The sequence below is a fragment of the Puma concolor genome, chromosome D1 (genome assembly GCF_028749965.1).
Source record: "Puma concolor isolate L17-30 chromosome D1, mPumCon1.1.hap2, whole genome shotgun sequence".
NCBI classification, from domain to species: Eukaryota; Metazoa; Chordata; class Mammalia; order Carnivora; family Felidae; genus Puma; species Puma concolor.
The window spans coordinates 67,276,828-67,297,277 of record NC_141676.1 but is presented as its reverse complement, the minus strand read 5'-3'; the positions used below and the strand labels follow the sequence as shown (position 1 = coordinate 67,297,277).

The window sequence follows — 20,450 nt, the reverse complement described above, 5'->3', positions numbered from 1 at the left end:
TTTTACTCAATAGCTGGGCAATTATCCTAAAAGATGAATTTTAAGGCATATCTCTTATACAATCTTAGTCAGAAAAATTATATTTTGTAGGAAAATCATTTTGTACTAGAAATCAAAAGTATCTCAAATTTAAAAGAAGAAGAATCTCCGTGATTGCAACCCATTGCATTAAAAACATCAATAATTATTGGGTAAATAGGGCTTCTTTAAACAGAAGAGACAGTTTTGCTACTGCAGAAAGTTTTCTCATTGGCCAGTGGAGGACTATAATGTGGCATAGTGGAAATAGGTATATTTTTCTTGGCTGGGAACCAGACTGCCTAAAATCTACTTCCAGCTTTATAAAAGGTACTATATTTGAATACCCTTGAAGAAGTCTCCTTACTTGGTGAACCATTGTATAGTACTCCTACCTATGAAATGTCTGAGTTGCACTAAACCCATAATTCCTAAGATGTACTCTTCAAAATCGTTCGTTACAAATGTTTGTAAAATAATTGCCTATTATATGCCCTTCTTGTAGATTCACAATGCAAACGATTATATTAAAGGTTCTTAAAGGCCCTGTAGTAAACAACGTTTAATCCAGCATTTGAATACTTACTTAGTGACAGAACACTCTGTGGAAAATGTGCTACTACATACGCTACATTGAGCAGAAATCCCTACCAATTCTAGAAAATTCATTTTGTTTTTAAATATGATTTATAGGTTGTGTCTATCACATTCTCAGCCAAAGTTATTATATTTTTAAAATGGCACAAGGACTTCATAAAGACCCTGTTTTATTATGCTATCTGCCTTTTTCTTCTCAATTTTCTGGATGCAAATCAAAGTGTTGTATATAACTCCAAAGCCAGTAAGGTAGAGAGAAGAGGAGGTGTAATGTCTTTGGTTCATTTTCTGAGTAGCCAATTTGAGTGGTGAGTTAAGGATGCAGCTATCAGCCCTTCTGAAGGCTCCAGATTACAGTCTGAACTGATTCCTCAGCACAATCATTGCAATATAACTTTGGATGTAACCAAATACTGAAGGTGACCTCTGGGTTCATGGTCTCAAAATCAAATAATAGTTAGAGATGGTTCATTTAATTATTCTATAACAAGGGATCAGTGCCAGAAATTATACTCATCACTGGTGATGCCACAGTCATTAAGATGAATCCCTGCCCTCAAGGAGCTCACCAGCCATTGGGAGAGACAATCAACTGTACGATTATGATACAGTTGTGTAAATTCCTTGGCTTAGTATATGTGAGAAGCACAATGGCCACTTGAAGTGAAATTCCTTGTAGACTGTGACTAAAACATATTTAGTCAAATCCCTTTCCTTCATCCAGTCAATTCAGAAGAAAATTAATTGTTCTTCTGTTTGTGACCAATTGCCCTTCTATCTTGGCTAGCATAATGATGATGATGATGAAGGGAAGGCCCTATAAGACATGATAAATGGAGCTATTTTATTTAATTCTTGTGAAAGAATAATCAATTCTCTCAAAACAAGTAGATAACACACCCATAATTAATGCAAACAGTCTTGCTTATATCACTTTTTAAAAAGATTTCTTTCAGTGGGTGGGAAGTTAAGTCCCTGAATAAATAAAGATCTAGAAGTACAGGTACCAAACTTCTTTCCTTACTTTCCCTAATATCACCAGCAGACTATCCCCCAAGGGATTCTGACTCATGATACCAAGTTAAAAAAAGAGAGAGAGAACTTAGATCCTGGAGTACAACATCCTCAATTTATAAGTAACACCCTTGAGAAGCAAGGAGCAGAGGAGTGCCCTGAGCAGGGCCACCCAGGCAATTAGGATGAGAGTTTTGACTGGGATCTAGGCCTTCTGAACCCCATTCCAGTGCCTCAGGACTCTTGAAAATGTCTATAATTTTCACCTATTGAACCTCACATTTTGCTAAAATAAATGGGTGGAAGTTTAAAGAAAGGATCACAACTAATACCTTACCTTGTCACAAGAAGACAATCAGACATCTTAACTTTACCATAACCAACTTGGACATATCTACCAATGATTTTATCATAGAAAACCCCCAGACATGCAAATAATTAGGACTGTCTTACTAATTTCCAAGAATATGCTGGAACAGGTCCATGGTGAGCAATCAACAAATTCTGGCCAACAGACCAAGTATCTGCTGTTTGATAAATCAAAACAGTGAATCATGTCACTGTCAGTTTTCTTTCAGAACCCAAATTTCTTTCAAGAACCCAAATGCTAAATTGAAATTCTTTCAAGAACCCAAATGCTAAAGAGGTAGCAAATGCTTGAGAGTAATATTGAAAGGGGGATCAAGATAAGATGAGTATTAATTTAAACAGCAGCTTTGCACCATGCCAAGCACAATCTCATTTAATTCCCACAACGACTCTGTAAGATAAGCTTTCATTTTTGATCAGATGAACAATCTCTCTCGACTTCAATTTCCTCTTGTATAAAACAAGGATAATTATAAAAGCCTTCTTCCTTGTAGGGTTCTTGTGAGAACTTGAAATAATAGCTATGAACTGCTTAGCAGAGAGCCTATCACATAGTAGTTGCTACACAAAAGTAACTCAGTACAATCCCTCTTCCCCAGTACCCTCATTATGTTAACAAAAGGTTGTACTTTTACAATTTCTTCTGCAATCCTTAGAATATAGAGAGCAGATAAATTAAGCAAGAACTTTCAAAATCCTCACTTACAGTTATGTTAATACTCTAGGTGATTTTCTTTATTAAGAAACTATATCACAAGCATCCTAAACTGCTTTTGATTTTATTTAAAAGATCTATCACAGCTTCAATAAGGAGATGATCAAAGAACTTTTAATTTAAAAGTTCAGTTAAATTCAGTAGTAAAGAATTGGGGAGCAAATGTTACTGCCAACTCCCCATTTGGAGGGAACGACCTACTTGCAGGATCCTACAGACCAAATGCAGATTCGTAAAATACAAAGGAAATGTGAAGAACTGGAATTTGTTGTACAGGTTTGGTCCATGTAGTTTAACCTTGATTTCTAATTAGAATAAGAAGAAACAAGGAAGAACACCAAAGTTTTTGGAGAAAAGGAAAAATCTACTTAAACCTCCCCAAGTTGTCCTCTAACATGTTTTCCTTATTTATTCTTTCAATATACTGAAAGCACAGATAGTTCTAAGCTGTGCGCTTATTTGCATAGAAACAATGTAAAAGAATTCTATTGGCACAATAGTAAAAATAAACTAATTAAATCCCATAATTTGCCTTGTTCTTTAAATATTCTTCTCATTATTCAAATAATGATAGTGATAGCCTTGGTAGTGATTGCCAGTTTACAGCCTATGTTTCTAGCTCAGGCTTCTTTCAGAGGTCTCAGCAAACTGAATGTCTCTCCTAGTAGCTTCACCATCTAACAACTCACCAAGATAGGTAAGGATAAATGACAGCCTCCTGGGGCCATCACAGGGTCAACCATGCATGATATTTATGTGAAGAAAAATGCTGACAAGGAGTGAGTCTCAGTGTACCAAAAATGCTCCCCGCTGTCATGTTCATTGTGAGGTAGAGGAGAGGGCCAAGGATATGCAGCCTGAAGACCCTAGTCTGAATATTGACTCAACCAGTTTCTAGCTGTGGGACCATTAATTCACTTCGACTCTTAGAATTTCAGTTTTATTATCTATGGAATGGAACTACTACATCCAACTTTGCAGAATTTCTGTGTGTTTTTTTAAATTACGTCATGTTCCTAACACTCTGCCTTGTACTTAGTAGTAATTCAGTAAATGATAGCTATTTATATTATCATCTTCATCATCTTCTCTGGGTCTCTCTGTAAATCAAAGGGAATGACATTGCTTATTCTTTAGGGCTACCATAAGGACTGAATGACATGTGTGAAAGTGCTTTGTCAATAACTGTCAGCACAGTGTGTTATTCTTGAAAATAATAATTAACAAACAGACCTGTACATCTAGGAAACCCTTACTGCCGAGCTACAGTACAAATAATAGGGCTGTGACCTTTTAGGAAAACCAAAATTACCCTTTATCTGTAGAACTTGGAGAGATCTCCTTACAAATGGCTGCCAGTGCTTCGATCTGAAGGCCTGTGGGAGGGAGAGCCACATGGACAGATCTGGGTTCAATTCCTAACTCTGCCATTTACTTGCTAGATAACCATTGTCAGTATCTGTGAACTTTGCGTTTTTTAATTTATAAAATGGAGAGATTCATAACAAAGTCACAGTGCTGTTATTATTCAATGTCGACATATGAAAAGTATCTACTCTAGCGGCTAACCAATGGCAAGTGTTCAATAACTATTAGTTTCCTTTCTCATTCCCTCCTCTCTTGAACCCCATACTATCATATAATAGACAGACTAAGGCATCTTTACCTGGGAAAAAAATACGTAACTGGTATTTTTATGTTGTATGTCAAAAAAGATTGACAGAAGACAAAAATAAAATACAAATTAAAAGGAAACTTCTAACAGTTTTATCAAAACATTATTACTGAAAACTATTTAAAGCCATCCAAAGAGTTATTTATTAAATATATCATTTTGAAAACAATGAGAGAGAGGAAAGAAACATCATAAATCACAGCGAGAAACCTTGCAGTGAGAGACTACCATAGAGCCAATTTAGAAAAATCATTAACTGTGCGACTTTACTGTGAAATTATAAAGCCCACATCGCTGTGAATTATCAAACAAATTACCTCACTCAGATACATATTTTCTCCCTATTTTATAGATTCCATATCCTCCCCAGTTGATGTTAGGTAACTCCATCTTCTCTAACTGATTAAATGAAATTGAAACAGTCCCTGTGGATATTCCTTCCTGCCAGAATTGATCTAAATCTGTCCTAGGCAATGAGCCTCTTCCTTGCCAAAGAGTCTACTTAGATTAACTTCACAATAAGTTGGTTCCCTTAGGATGTTCATCCATCTGTAAAACAGGAAATCCTTTTCCCCACTACCCCAAATTACCAGTCTGGAGGGCATTTTTTCAAAATCTAATACCTGCTCTCTTTTGGCAAATTTGATGGGAATCAAGCATTCATCTTACCTAATTATTCCACTTCCAGTTGCTGTTATGCCTAAAACTCAATGATGAAATACATAAGCCTGTTTGAAGATTTTGTTTATCGTTTCTAACCTTTGATTCAACACAAGAATGTATGGCCATGATGCAGAATCTAGAGGATTAATATTTCTTTGAAACTTATATCAAATAACCAACCCTGTTGAAATCAGAGGTGATAGAAATTTCCTAAAGACAAATGGAATTCCAGCTTTAAAAGTTGTTGCCCATAACTTGGATTACAAAACCTTTCCTTTTGTCTGTAGCTTAACCCCTGGCAATTATCAGAAGCTGCTTGTGATCCTGCAGAGCACAAGACCTGGCCTGTCCAGTAGAAGTGGGTAGTCATGGGAGACTGTCATGCCATTCAGAATGGGCAGCCCTTGCTTTCCTCTATAGATTGTAATACTTCTGTTGCATTTAATAAACTAAATATAATTGATTTGCTTACATTATTGTCTCACCTACTAGACACACATTTGTGTGAGGGCAGAGATACTATAACTTGCTCATCTTTTATCTTCAGCACTGAGCACAATACTTGGGGCACTGAAGAAGCATTTTAATAAATAACAGGACCTAGATGAGAAGAGAGAGTGCATCGAGAACAAATAAAGGACAGAGGCTATTCCCAAGATGGCTCCCTGACAATGTTATGATTGCTGAAAATGGGACTGTGGGAAGGGAAAGGGCAGTCATGGCTTCACTTATAGGCTACTGATTGGAGCTGTGGACCTTACTGTGGGCCAATATCCAAGGGTCAGTCTACATGCTTCTCACCTCTAGTTCCTCATCCAACATCTTCCCCAGCATCATCTCAGCTGGCCTTCCACTGGATGCCCACTGGTCTAGGAATAACTATCATGTCCAAGTTCCTCTCATGCTTTCCTGCCCAATTTACATACTTCTGTCAGGCCTGATTGGCCAACTTCAAGTTGGATTCCCACTTCCTTCTTTATCAAACCCCAGCCATGGCTAATATGCAAAAATGGTATCAAGCAGCAATTTCTCATTCCTTCCTCCTCTCATTAAAAGAAATGTTTCTCTGCCCATCAAAGTGTTCTCATCCCATACACATACTTCACTGGGTGGGCTGCTGACTTCCTCTGGGGAGCTTTCTCTTGTTCTTTATGAATGTGTTGACATTCTAACAAGAAAATTTCTCTTCTTCTAAGGAACTATGCCCTGCTTGTCGGTATAAACAAACTCTGAGAACAGAAAGGAGTCTTTTCCTCAAAACATGTGCAAAAAATATCTATAGAAATGACTGCTGTTGAGTGGTGCTATTTACTCTTTGATAGAACTAATCACAATTCCATCCTGTAGAGTTCTGTAATTGGAGTTCAGAATACCATGGTATATCTCTAGTTATCTCAAAGAGGCTTTGCTAAATTCTCCCAAAATATTCCAAGAAGAATTTATGTCAAGATTTCATTTTGAAAGTGAATGGACACCTGTGGGAATTGGAAGTGGGTTTGGGGGTGTCATGACATCAGTAAGAAAGAAGTTTCTTCACTTTAAAGTGCTTGGTAATTAATGTACTAGATTGAAGGTACTCATGCTCTGAATTAAGGAGCCCCAGGGTTCCTTTTAGGGGCCTTTAGGCTACTGCACATTTGGAGTGGAAGAGAGGCCAAAAGTTCCAGTTTTCCTCTCTGTTTTCAATCAGATATTTGCTATGTTTTTAGAAGCTTTCCTCTAAAGAAAAAAAAAAGGTTTGTTCTGGTAATAAAATTTTGAAAGCATTGCTTAAGATTATGGTGAGAGAGACACTGGCTAAAGGAAATATCTGGAACTTCTGTCTATCCCACCACCACCAGCCTGGTCAAGTCCTCATCATTTGGATTACTACCACAGCCCACTATCTGGGGTCTCAGCATTGGCTCTTGCCCAATCTACTTTCTACTTTATATCCAGAAAGATATTTTCAATGCAAATCTGATCATCTTACTATCTTGTTTAAAATCCTCTAATGGCCTCCCGTTGCTGTGAGGAGATGAAAGTGTGTTTCATAAGCCTGCAGGACCCTCCAGGACTATCCTCTCCTTCATTCTGGTCTCATCTTGGCCCATCCAGAACATTGGTCTTCCTTCAGATTCACTGCCTGCTATTTCCTCCTTCAGAGCCTCTGCATATAAATCTTCTCTGACTATATCTGCTCATCTTGCAGGTCTTAGATTAGACAGCACCTCCTTCTGGAAGCCTCCCTAACTCATTCTCTCCAGGGTATGTTCTATTTCTCTCCACCACATACTCTGATGGGTTATTTTCCCATGTGCTTTTTAAGATGTGTCATACTGGTAATTATTTCTTCTATATTTGTCTTTCCTCTAAATTCCAAAAGTGACCTTGTTTTTCTTAGTTTATCACTATAATAACAATACCTAGTATAATACCTTGGCACACAATAGGCACCCATTAACTATGACTAAAAGAATGAATGCATGGTTTCAGACACTTAAAAGTTTTATGTACTGGCTGCCTTAGAGCAGTCCCACAAGACTATCTGATCAATTTATCAAGTGGAATGCCAGCAGCAGTAGGGAGAGCAAGGCCCATTGCCCATCACTCCAGCCCATGAAAATATCTCTACACCAAGCTCCCCCAGCACTTACTGCCAATAGAACACTAGCAACAGGTCTGGCACTTAGTAAGAGCCACATAAATGTTAAACAGATAGATCAATATTAATATAAAGCAAATTGGGACTAATTAATTCCTGCACTCCATGAAAGTTGAGTTATAACATAGTTTTCATTGCCAGTACATATTATTCGTGCAGCTTTCCATGTCTCTATGCAGCAGGCGTCATGTTGCAGGAGTTTTAAATGTGTTACCTCATTTAATCTCAACAATGTCTATTAGGCAGTATTTTAATCAGTTCAAGCTGCTACAACCATGGATTGGGTGGCTTATATACACCAGAAATTATTTCTCATGGTTCTGGACACTAGATGTCTGAGATCCAGGGAGGGTTCTGGGGTGAACCCTCTTCCAGGTTCCAGACTGCCATTGTACCCTCCCATGGCAGTGTACCCTCCCATGGTAGAGAGAAAGAAAAAGCAAACTCTTTTATGATTCTTAAGGGCACTAATCCACCTTCATGACCACACCCAATCCTAATTACCTCCCAGAGGCCCCACATTCCATGATAAGGTTTCAACATATGAATTCTGTGGGGACACAAACATTCAGTTCATAGGAGGCAGGAATTAGTCTTTAATTTACACAAGAATCTGTTCATAAGAAACAAAATTTAAACATTGCCTATAGCCACAGCACAAGTAAATGGCAGAGCTGGGAAGTTTCCCATTGTCCTGTTACCTGGCATGTAGTAGGTGTTCAATAGACTATGAATGAATGGATGGACTTACACTAGGCATACAGAAAATGCCCCAGCTTGAAAACATTAGCACTAAACAGTTGTGCTATTGGAGTAAATGCTACTAATATTCACAGAAACTATAAAGACTAAAAGCATAGACATTAATATTCTGGATATCATTAGTTCTATCTTCTTTCCCTAAATTCCTAAACTTCTCACAAGAGCTGGGGCATTTCCTACAGGCACATCATTCAACTAAGAAAAATGCTGAACAGAACTCTCCGTAAGCAAGTCAGGTTACAGCCCAGCATTTGGCCTGTCAGCACTTTCTGAACAGTCACTGAACAGAGGATACTACAGGGGGTTATTTAAAAGAAAAATGTGTACAGGAGAGTAAAAGTTGGGATGACCCTATGTGACCCGTAATGTATGACAATAGGAGCAGCTCATGATCTGATCTGAGGGTTTTTTAATCCATAATTCATTAATCCTCACAAGAGCCTGTGAGACAGTTCCTACACTTTCCAGTGAATCTAGGTTGTCATTGATTGTAAGATGCACTCTGCACATCCCAAGAAAGGAGAGATATTGTCAATTAAATTATGAGATGGCACTGATGGTAAGATACAATGCATCCTAACTGTAGAGAGATGGAAATGAAAAAAGGTACATCTTAAAATTGATAAAATATAGTATTTTTAATCCCATTTTACAGATGAGGTAACCAAAAGAGACTTGAAGAGATGAAGTAATGTTCCCAAGGTCACACAGTGTGGGTTCTGAATTCAGTTCAATTCCATTTAGCCTTGTGTTGTGAGCACCTCCTGCTCCATGCTCCATTCAAGAGATACACAGATGAATGAGACTCTGTCCTAACCCTCAGGAACTGAGAAGTCTAGAAGAGAAAATAGATCCACAGCAAACCAACTAAAATGTAGCCTGCTGAGTGCAAACACAAGACCTTGTATGAGGTAGCAACCTGGCACAGAGAAGGAATAGGCTCAGCCTATCTCTGGATAGACTCAGACAGGGGTTGCAGAGAAAGTTATGAGTTTCATAGAAAGGATTGAAATTTACAAAATGCTTGTTTCTATCTAGTTAGTGCTTTGACTTTTTAAACAATGTTAAGAAAAATTCTTGGCTGAAAAACTCCCCCTGCATGGTGTGAGTTGTGATAGAGCATCTGAGAGAAGGGAAGGTTTCCCATGGCCCCGCTCACATGCCTGCTTCCAAAGAGAGGCAAGAAGCAGGAAACACTGAGGGAAGAAGCAGAATCCCCAAGGTGTGAGATGACTGTTGTTAGAGATGAGGTTCCCATAGGAGAATGCCTGAAGGACACACCTGCTCAGTTGGGTGGGGTGGGTAGGTGTGCTGCTGCCTCTCGGCTAGTAGATCTGGGAGAACTATCCATTCATCAGCTCTTTCTGAGCACCTGATGGGGGTTCCTGCTCTATGATCCTGTAGCCTCCCATACTAATTCATATGATAGCATATATTGCACTGACTTCTAACTATATTTGGGTTCTTTGCACTGACTTTTCCCTCTTCTTAAAACACTGTCCTCACATATCTTCATGACTAACTCCCTCACCTCCTTCAAGCCTTGCCTCGCCTGTCTTTCAGTGAGTCCTACCTTGATCACCCCCACCCACCCAAAAAATGCAACCTTCACCACTACCGCAGTTCTACCCTGTCTAAAAATCCTGATACCCCTTGCTCTGCCCTATTTTTTAACCTTTTCCATAACAAGTATCAACTCCTGTTATGCTGTGTGGTGATTTCGATGGCCTCTCATGAAAATATAAGTTCCATGAAGGCAGAATTTTTGTCTGTTTTCATTCACTGATAGACCCCAAGCTCCTAATATCATCATTGGTACATGCTTGATAAATATTTGCTGAATGAATAAATGAATTGTGTGAGTAGCTGAATAAATATGCCCTTACCTCTATTCTCAACCCAACATTAAGATCCGTAAGAACAGGAAGCAAGCCCCTTGTTCATTGCTGAGTCCTCAGCAAATAACACAGTGATTGGCGTATAGGAGGCACCCTGTAAATGATAGTGCATTAAATGACTATTATCTCATATCCATAAGTGGAAGTTAAATTACATCCTGAACTCAGTATTTTTACCTGGATGAGAATGGAACCATCTTCTATCTTATGTGTCCTCATTCAAAAAGTGATAATGGGAGCATTTATGGACATAGGAGAGATTTTGAGGTGACTTTTCCCTAATTCTGGGTCATCCTTTCCCTCAATCCAGGCCTGTTGTTCCCATCCAGTTTTCTGAAAACTGGTAGACAAAAAAGCAAGCTCGGAAGTTTGTCCAAATGTCTGGTTTCGTGATACATGAATTTCATTACCAACCCTGATACACTACCACTAAGGATTTGGAGTAGTCATGTCAAATGTTCTTGGATGTCTTTCTCCCCTTTTCCATATGCTCATGAGAGAAATGAACTTTTTCCAATATCTCTTCTAAACCAGGTGGCAAGCCAACTGATCTTACTTGTCAGTCAGTAAATACTTAAAGTGTTATTGGAAAGCAGAGGTAGGCTTGCTTTGTTTGTGCTCTAGTGAGCAACACTAGAAAAAAGGGATGGAATTTACAGGAAAGGAATTTAGACTTTAGACTCAGTTAACAAATATTGAGAGCCTACTAGGTTCTAAAATGTCTTATATGTGTAATTCTCATAAGGACTCTATTGGACAGAGATCTTGTCCCTCCTTTTGCATCTTTGGAGACCCAGGGACAGAGATGAAAATCACACAGCTGGTTAATTGGCAGAGCTACTCTTTGAACCCAAGACTATCTGATTGATATACATTTTTAGCTTGGATCAGAAACAAAAGCCTGCAGTCAGGGCTCTGTCAGCCTTTATGTAATATCTTGATTAATATATTTTGATTGCCTGATAAACAAGGCCAGAACATAAAAGCTTTCAGAACTGTCATAAAGCCTGGGCTATTCATCCTGGTCATGTTCCCTTTCCCATATTTCAATTTCCGAGTACCTGGCTGATGGCATTTGGGGGAAAAGACAATGGTTTTAAGATGATTAATTTTTACAGCCTCAACTCAACCCTGAAATCTGAAGTACCATCCGCCATGGTCTGTGGAGCCCTGCCTTTGGGCAGGTTCAGACTTGCCTCTGCTTCCCTCAGATGAGGTCCTGTCAGTTGGGACTGCCATGTAAACCAACCTGACAGATTGCTAGGACACCCTGAGAGAGAAAGCAGGCTGGAGTGGGACCCGTCCCTGGAGCTTCTAATGATTACTTGTCTGAAATGATCAACACAGTGGCCTCCGGACACAGGAAGTCTGCTCACACTGTGTCCCTAAGGCATGGAGAGCACTGATGACTCAGGAGAGACTGAGAGAGAGAGAGAGTTGTTGCCCTGGAAGTAATGCTTCTTCCCTGATTATCATCAAATTGCCACAACTGTGGAGAAGCCCAGGCTGTAAGGACCTCTCATTGGTGCCCAATTAATTCCATCTCCAGTCATGACAGTGACTGCCTGACCCATTGGGTACAGTAGAAATTGACAGTTTCCCAATGTCCTCCAAACATAGAAGGAAACAGTCTGGCATGATAAGAACAGCATCTTTTTGTTTGTTTGTTTTAAATTTATTTATTTATATATTAGGGGGGTGGACGGAGAGAGAACGAGAGAAAGAATCCCAAGCAGCCTCCACGCTGTCAGCACAGAGCCTGATGCCGCTCCATCTCACGAACTATGAGTTCATGACCTGAGGCAAAATCAACAGTTGGATGCTTAACCAACTGAGACACTCAGGCACCCCGAGAAGAGTATCTTTCCAGGGGACAAACCTGCCTTATAAGGTTATTAATGATCACATGGCATAACCCATGTGATACCACAGTGCATTTTTACCCTTCTATAAAATGGAATAATGCCTGCACTTTAAGGAGTATCTATGAATCATGGATAATAAATACCTAGAGCAGTGCCTGGCACATTGTAAGTCCTACTGTGTTCAGTAATCACTCAAAGACAGCGTCTTAGTGCTCTCTTGGCAAGGACTGACAGAAGCTAATGTGTTATCCACTAAGACTGTTCCACTGGTGGATTCAGCCACCCTTTTCACCATGGACAATTAATTCATTATTGAAATAGATGGGAAATTAAGTGGCCACAGTACACTTCAGTCGGTCTGGATATGATGACTGATCCATAGGGGTATGTATGTTATGGCTCCTCGAGGAGACATGAAAAGTAGTCTATACAGAGCTGTGTGTTGCCTTCTTCCCTGAGATGAACGTGTTCTGACTTGAGAGACAGGAAAATTGCACAGATCTTCATCGTCCTAAGAAAGATAGGGAGCCCAATGCCAGATGCTGCACAGGCTTTTCTTACCTATTGTTGCCAATTGTCCCTGCCTTCTAGGAAAGAATGTAAACAACTGAATTCCAGGAATTGCCCTATGAGAAGAATAGGTGAAAAATTTAATAACAAAAAATAACTTTTATTGGACATCTGCTTTGTGGTAGACCCTGGGGATAGGATGAATATGAGCCTCTCCTTCCCCCCATGCATATACAAATTAGAATTTGCAAAGATTAAAAGTCACAATACAATGTGATATAAGAGCATATGAGAGGGGTGTTTAACTCCCAGTGAGGGTGTAGGGAGGGGAAAAGAGGTTCTAGGATTGGTGGAGGAGATGACACAGAGTAGTGATTTTCACAAAGCAAACACAATCCTCAAACACACACATACTATCAGCCACATGGAAAGATTTTTTTTAATGTTAATTTATTTATTTTGAGAGAGAGAGAGAGAGGGAGAGAGCATGAGCCAGGGAGGGGCAGAGGGAGAGAGAGAATCCCAAGCAAATTCCATGCTGTCAGAGCAGAGCCCAACACAGGGCTCGAACTCACAAACTGTGAGGTCATGACCTGAGCCAAAATCAAGAGTTGAACACTTAACTGACTGAACCACTCAGGCGCCCCCAGCCACGTAGAAGGTTAACCTGAGTCCCCAACAGTGCCTTGCTAGACAAGGCATAGAATATAATAGCTGAAACGTGCTTCAAGAAGTGCTTTTGGCCTGTTGATTACATAGAAGCTGGAGCCCAAAGAGATAAAGAAATTTACACAAGATCATACAGTGAGATTACACTGAAGCCAGAACCAGAGTCCTGCTTTCCTAATTCCATCCAAGCTTCTATCTACTTGCAGGGTGCCATCTCTATTTTTGAAACATTTATTAGATTTGTGAATGGGCAAATGAATGCTTTTAAGAAGGAAAAACTAGGGGCATCTGGTAGCTCAATTGGTTAAGCATCCAACTCTTGATTTTGGCTCAGGTAATGATCTCACTGTTCGTGGGTTCAAGCCCCAACTCAGGCTCTGTGCTCACAGTGCGGAGCCTGCTTGGGATTCTCTCTTTCCTACTCTCTCTCTCTGCCCCTCCCTCATGAATGCTCTCTCTCTCTCAAAATAAATAAATAAACTTAAAAAAAATAAAAAGAAGGAAAAACTATTGGAAATGGCTGAATTTAAAAAATGATAGCACCTAAAGTACAGATCCCTCTGCTCCCAGTGCAGATCCCTTTCCCACATCCCCCCAGTGGGAAAATGTTTTGAGAAAGTTTACTATATGTGTATTTTTATATTGTATTTTAAAAACACCATACTATCATCTCTTGCCAATACTTGTAGAAATAACTCTCTCATTTTCATAGTAGGGAAGGGGTGAAGTAAAGGAACTACTGGTTGGCAGTTAGTGTGCTAAAGACTTTTCCTATGTTGTCTCATTCAATCTCTCCAAATATGCTGAGACCTAGGAAAGATTAAACCCATTCATTGATAAACAAAGGCTCAGATTGATCCACAGATTTTCTCAGCGACACTCAGCTAGAAAGAGGTGGACTCACTTGAGTGTGTCTTTTTACTCCAATGTCTACACTTTTTACACTATCCTCAGCTGCTTACATCAACAACGGAACACATTCACTTAAGTCAGGCACAGTGGGATGCAGCAGAGAGCAGACTTTATCTTCCGCTGTTCTTGTTCATTCTCCTGCTGCACAGAGAGGTGAGAACCAAGTCTCCTCTAATCAGGCAGAAGCCTCAACTTCAGAAGACTAAGGAAATTGGGTCAAAGCACTCCACTTCGTGGGTCTTAAATTTGTCATGGAAACAAAGTCTTCTGTAGCCCAAACAAGTTCACAGCACAGAAGGAAGTAACCTACTGGTTGATTTGTTCAATTATTTTTTTTAACTTTATTTATTTTTGTGAGAGAGAGAGAGAGAGAGCGAGCATGTGTGCACAAGTTGGGGAGAGCAGAGCGAGAAGGAGACATGGAATCCGAAGCAGGCTCCAGTCTCTGAGCTGTCAACACAGAGCCTGACGTGGGGCTCAAATTCACGAGCCAGGAAACCATGACCTGGGCCAAAGTCAGACAACCAACTGAACCACCCAGGCACCTCGATTTGTTCATTTATAAAGCATCTACAAAGACTCTGTGCAGAAGCTGTACCCGGGAGCCTCTGACCTTCAGTAGCTTTTAATCCAATAAAGGAGGTAAAACACATTCCCATTCAAGACTGGACATTGTAGGCTTCCCAAGAGAGGTGCAAGCAAAGTGCTTTACGACCTCAGAGAAAGGAAAGGCTGCACTTCTGTGCCTCAGTCTCCTTATTTGAACATAAGAACAATAGTATTTATCTCATAGGGTTTTTGTGATAATTGGATAAAGTATAAGTGTTAACAAATCAAAGCCTTATGTTTTTTTATCTGCAAAGTAGAAATCATCATACTTCTATTATAAGCTATTTACACGGATTCAGTAAGATAAAATTATGTAAAACAAAGGTACTTTGCACATGGCTGGCCAATAATAGGCATTTAGTGGGCTGTTATTATAGTTGTTGAGTAGTTGTTTTTATTCCAAAGAATCTTCAACAGGATCATCAAACTGGTAGCCTTTGCCTTCTACCTGCCTTCTGGTAAACCATCTTCTTCCTTGTCCTCTGTTATTAGTTTTCTACTGCTGCCATGACAAATTACCTTCCTCCATCTTCGAATCTAGTAATGGCAGTCATGTACCCCTCATGTCACAGCTCTCTGACCTATTCTTCTGCCTTCTCTTCTACTTTTAAGGACTCGTGTGATTGGATTGGGCCCACCCAGATAATCATGGATACTCTCCCCATATTAAGACCTTTAACTTTGATAATATCTGCAAATCCCTTTTGCCACATAAGGTAACATATTTGCAGGCTCTGGGGATTGAGGTGTGGACATCCTTGCAAAGAAGGGGTTAGGGAATTATTTTCCCTACCATATTTTTGATAACCACAAGACACATCAAGTAATTTTTCCAGTTCTTACCAGCATGGTCCTGGGGGTTCTCTTCATCCTTGTGATTCTTTGCTATACCAGCCTTAAAGTGGGTCAGCCAAAATTCAGTCCTCTGAACAACACAGAGAACACATGTGCTCTTATGGTCCATGATTATTAAATATTACTGCAGTCTAAGCCCAATAGAGAATACGGGTGGTTTTGATTGGAGAGGGTTCCTTGCAAAAACAACACATGGGTTGGTGTAGCAAGTCCACAAGCCTTAGAGTCAGACAGGGTTTTTTGGAGGTGGGAGGGTTAGGTTTTTGGGGGGTGTTTTTGGTTTTTGGTTTTGGATTTTTCAACTGGTAATTAGGCTTTAGTTCAAGGCTTTTAAATATGGCAACTTGCTTTTAATAACATAAATGATGGAGGCAAACAGGTCTTGAATTCAGTCCCGCCCTATCACTTGCTAGCTGGTATGTCACTGGGCATATTGCTTAAGTCTATATTTCCTCATCTGCAGTACAAGGCTAATCCATGTACTGTGAGGTAGTTGTGAGAACTAACTGTGCACTCAGTAAACTACTCATGCCTCTCCCCTCATGTCTAGCCCATGGTGTCATTATAAATGCAATCACCAAATCATGAAATCTCTGGAGATGAGGTCTAAGGACAACATTCCTTATCAGGAATTCCAGGCTGAATTCTACAGTCAGGAGCATGGGCTTGTGATTCAGACACATCTATCTATATTTGAATCCTGGTTCTGCTACTTATTAGCTTTTTTTTCATTTCAGCTCCTTGGGTCTCATTTCCTTTATGAGATAAAAAAGGCTTACCTGGCAAAATTGTTGTCAGAATAATAACAAAGTGGAACTCATTCTGTGTGTGTGTTGGGCATTTCTCATGCGTCACCCTAGAGTGATATCTTCATAACAATCTTTTGACTTAAAACCATCATTCTCTGCATTTCATAGTTGATGGAATGATGATCTCTGGTGAAGAGATCATCTAGGAAGTTAAGTAACATGCCCCAAATTCACAAGCAGGAATGGCAGAGTTGGGACATAACCTAGGTCTCTTCTCTCTCCAAAGCTTGGCATATAATCCAGATGCTGCCTTGCCTGGCCAGTACATTGGATGAGGTAAAAATATAGTCTTTCACACGTTGTAGGCCACTTAAGAAGCACAAATTCCATCAATTGTCAAGTGTCTCAGTCATGTGACACAGCCATGAGAACGAGCAGCTCTTCACTTCCCTTATTAGACTTCCCCAGTTGGCAAAGGGCCACCGCATGGTGAAATGCAGGAGGGGCAGGAGGGATGGGAGAGTCATTGCATTATTCCTGTCTAATTCTACTTGTCTAATGGACTTGTTAAAAACACCCTGGGTGGAAAGTGTGAGTCTTAATGGCATTTTATAAAAGTTGCTCTGATGAATTAGCACATAAAACAAATTAAAAACAGCTTACCGCTTTTTAAATTAGGTGATGGGGCACTGTAACATTTTTCCCAGACATGAAGATCCATTAATATCCAAAGGAGCCAGAAGCCACTGAAATGTATCGTCTGCTTGTTTTCAGGGGCCTGACAAGTCTGAAATCCATGTAATCCTAGAGTGGCAGATTGTCTGAGATAAACAGAACTCGGGAAGAACGTGTTGTGAGCCCCTTCTGCGAGGATACCTATGGCTGAAGGCAGGAGTGGGAAACCTTCCCTCCAGGATTCTTGGGAATTAGAACAGAGCACAGTAGATTGAATGTCTGGCCCGGTGAGGACCACCAGAACAGTCTCTACTCCCCTCCCTTACACATGAGGACACAGGCTTGAGAGAAGCGGGGCTTTCAAAGTTCATCTGAAACATTTTCACGGACTGACACTGAGGGTCTACTCTGTGCCCAGGGCTGAACTGGACTCTGAGGTTGGAGAGATATTTTAGATGTTTTTTGTACACAGTCCACAAGACAGCTACTAAGGGCCACAGTCCCAGCAGATTCACTGAGTCAAGGCCATCACATTTTTCAGAAAAACAATTATAAGAGTAATAGTAACTACCATTTATTGAGCAATCACTAGTGCCAGGCTGCTGTTACAGTACTTTCCATATATTATTTTACTTAATCCTCACCACATCCCTTTGGGGTAGGTGCTGTTATTATGTGCCAGTTTTACAGTTAAGAAAACTTGGAGCCCAGAGAAGCAAAGTAACTTGCTTAAAATTCACATGGTCAAAAAGTTGCAAACCCAAGCAGTCTCACCCTAGAGCCTGCCTTCTTGGCAGCCACCTGCCAGTTTTCCTGATGGCTTGACATCCATAAAGAGCCTGGTGCTAAACCAGAGGTTCAAAGACCCTTAGGACTAAAAAAAAAAAAAAAAAAAAAACCACTGTGATAGGGACACCTATCAGCTGAGCATCCAGCTTAGGCTCAGGTCATGGTCTTGCAATTCGAGTCCCAAATCGCTCGATGTTGTCAGTGCAGAGCCCGCCCTGGATCCTCTGTCCCCCTCTCACTGCCCCTCCCTCACTTGTGCTCTCTCAAAAGTAAATAAAACATTTAAAATTTGTTTTAAAAAAATACTGGGACAAGAAGTGATCAGTAAGGGAGCTTTGGGGATTTGGGGGGGAGGGTGGGAGAGGATGGTCACCCCTGAAGGGAGGATAAAAACTCCTGGTACTGCTAAATTGTGAGCAAGACCAGAGGATAACAGGCTGGAAAACTGAGCCTCACAATGAAATGTCCAAGAACATGGATTTTGGAGCCAGACAGACCATATTCTAGGTGCAGTCTCCACCACATGTGTACATGTGACCTTGGGCAGGTGCCCTACCGTCCTGAGCTTCCTTTCCTCATCTGTAAAATGAGGATACTAATTTTTACCTTCAGGTTGTTATGATGTCAAATAAGACAATGGATACAAAGTGCCAGGGCACCTAATATGAGCATAAGGAGTGGTAGCCATCATGGTTATTATCCTTGCCACCTTGTCACCACCTCTCAGATTTCGGGGGAGGGGGTCATGGAGAACAAGTTGAAGAGCATTGTAGCAGGACTCTGGGTCAGGAGACCCAAGCTGCAGCCTGAAGTTGCTGACCCTAAGCCATGTATGCTGAGGTTAGTCTATCCTTCATCTGTAAAAAGGGGATAATGCTGTATCCATCATACATTCTTTATCAGAATGGATTGAGTCACAGATGAGGTAGTGTATATGAAAATGATTTGCAATCTATAGAGTGTTGGGGACCCTCAAGAAAACTCCCAGGGTCGATGATTCACTGGGAAGGCTCACAGAACTCAGCATAGACATACTCAGGACTATGATTTATTACAGAAAAGGACACAAAGCAAAATCAGCAAAGGGAAAGGAGCTTGGGACAAAATCCAGAGGAAACTGGGCGCAAGCTTCCAAGAGCCTTCTCCCAGTGGAGTCACATGGGACATGCCTAATTCCTCCAGCAACAAATTGTGACAGCAGGTATAAATGTTGTCTACAAGGAAGCTTATTAAAGACTCAAAGTTCGGTGGGGGGGGGGGTGTGTTTTATTTTTATTATCTTTTTTTATGTTTGTTTATTTTTGAGAGTGAGAGAGAGAGAGAGAGAGTGTGTGTGTGTGTGTGTGTATGTGAGAGAAAGAGGGGGGGGGAGGGGCAGAGAGAGAAGGAGACAGAGGATCCAGATCCAAAGTGTGCTCTGTGCTGACAGCAGAGTCTGATGCAAGGCTCAAACTCATGAACCGTGAGATCTTGACATGAGCTGAGGTCGGACGCTTAACTGACTGAGCCAACCAGGCGCCCCTCACGGTCCAGGGTTTATATGGGGGACTGGTAATGTAGTCACCTTCTGCCTGGCACATACCACAATTCCAGATTCACAGAAGAAAAACAAATGTTCACCTTAAATGTTGTTTATACACAGTTTAGGCATCGTGAGCCATTCTTAATGGGAAATAGAACCAAAATCTAATTTCCCAGATGTCAGCCATGAGCCACCCTTGTAGGAAGGTCTTTTAAGGATAGAAATCTTGGGGTGCCTGGGTGGCTCAGTCGGTTAAGTGTCCAATTTCGGCTGAGGTCATGATCTCAGTTTGTGAGTTCAAACCCCATGTTGGGCTCTGTGCTGACAGCTCAGAGCCTGGAACCTGCTTCAGATTCTGTGTCTCCCTCTCTCTCTGCCCCTCCCCTGCTCAAGCTCTGTCTCTCTCTGTCTCTCAATAATAAATAAACATTAAAAAAAATTTTTTTTTAAGGATAGCAGTCTCAAGCTTACTATGTTAACCCAGAGTAGAATCTATAGAAAGGATTTTTATGGATATCCACTCAAAGGGGACAGCGAAGAAAATAATAACAGTTGAAACTTGATGATTGTCACTATGTGCCAGGCATTGCTGTGCGTGCTCTATTTCACATGTATTACCTTACGTGACATTCCATCCATGCAACAATTTTATGATGGGGGTACTGTTACCATTGCTGTTGTCATCATAACTGTTATGTATGAGAAATCTGAGGCCTCAGAAAGGTTAAGTAGCTTATGCAGAAAACCAGCTATATAACTGGTAAGAAGCAGTAGAATCAGGAAATGACCGTGACAGTGTGACCCCTGAGTCTATTCTTAACCGCTCTGCTACACGCTGCTACAGTGCACTCACCGTGAGCTGGCTGCCTCATATGTCTTATTAATGCTTATAGCAGCTCTGTCTGAAAGTAGTTATTGGACTAATTTTGCATTACAAAAA

General features: G+C 40.5%; 1 protein-coding gene across 27 annotated transcripts in view; it reads left to right on the top strand.

Moving 5' to 3' along the window:
* DLG2 (discs large MAGUK scaffold protein 2) overlaps positions 1 to 20,450 on the top strand; it is a 2,060,086-nt gene that overhangs the window by 1,971,075 nt on the left and 68,561 nt on the right. For 12 of the 27 annotated variants that reach the window (XM_086678450.1, XM_086678456.1, XM_086678453.1 and 9 more), the window contains one exon: positions 19,046 to 19,189. The exons of the other annotated variants lie outside the window; for them this stretch is intronic. In XM_086678450.1, the coding sequence (XP_086534576.1) occupies positions 19,046 to 19,189 (144 nt within the window). The remainder of the gene's footprint in view (positions 1 to 19,045; positions 19,190 to 20,450) is intronic. 27 annotated transcript variants of the gene reach the window in all.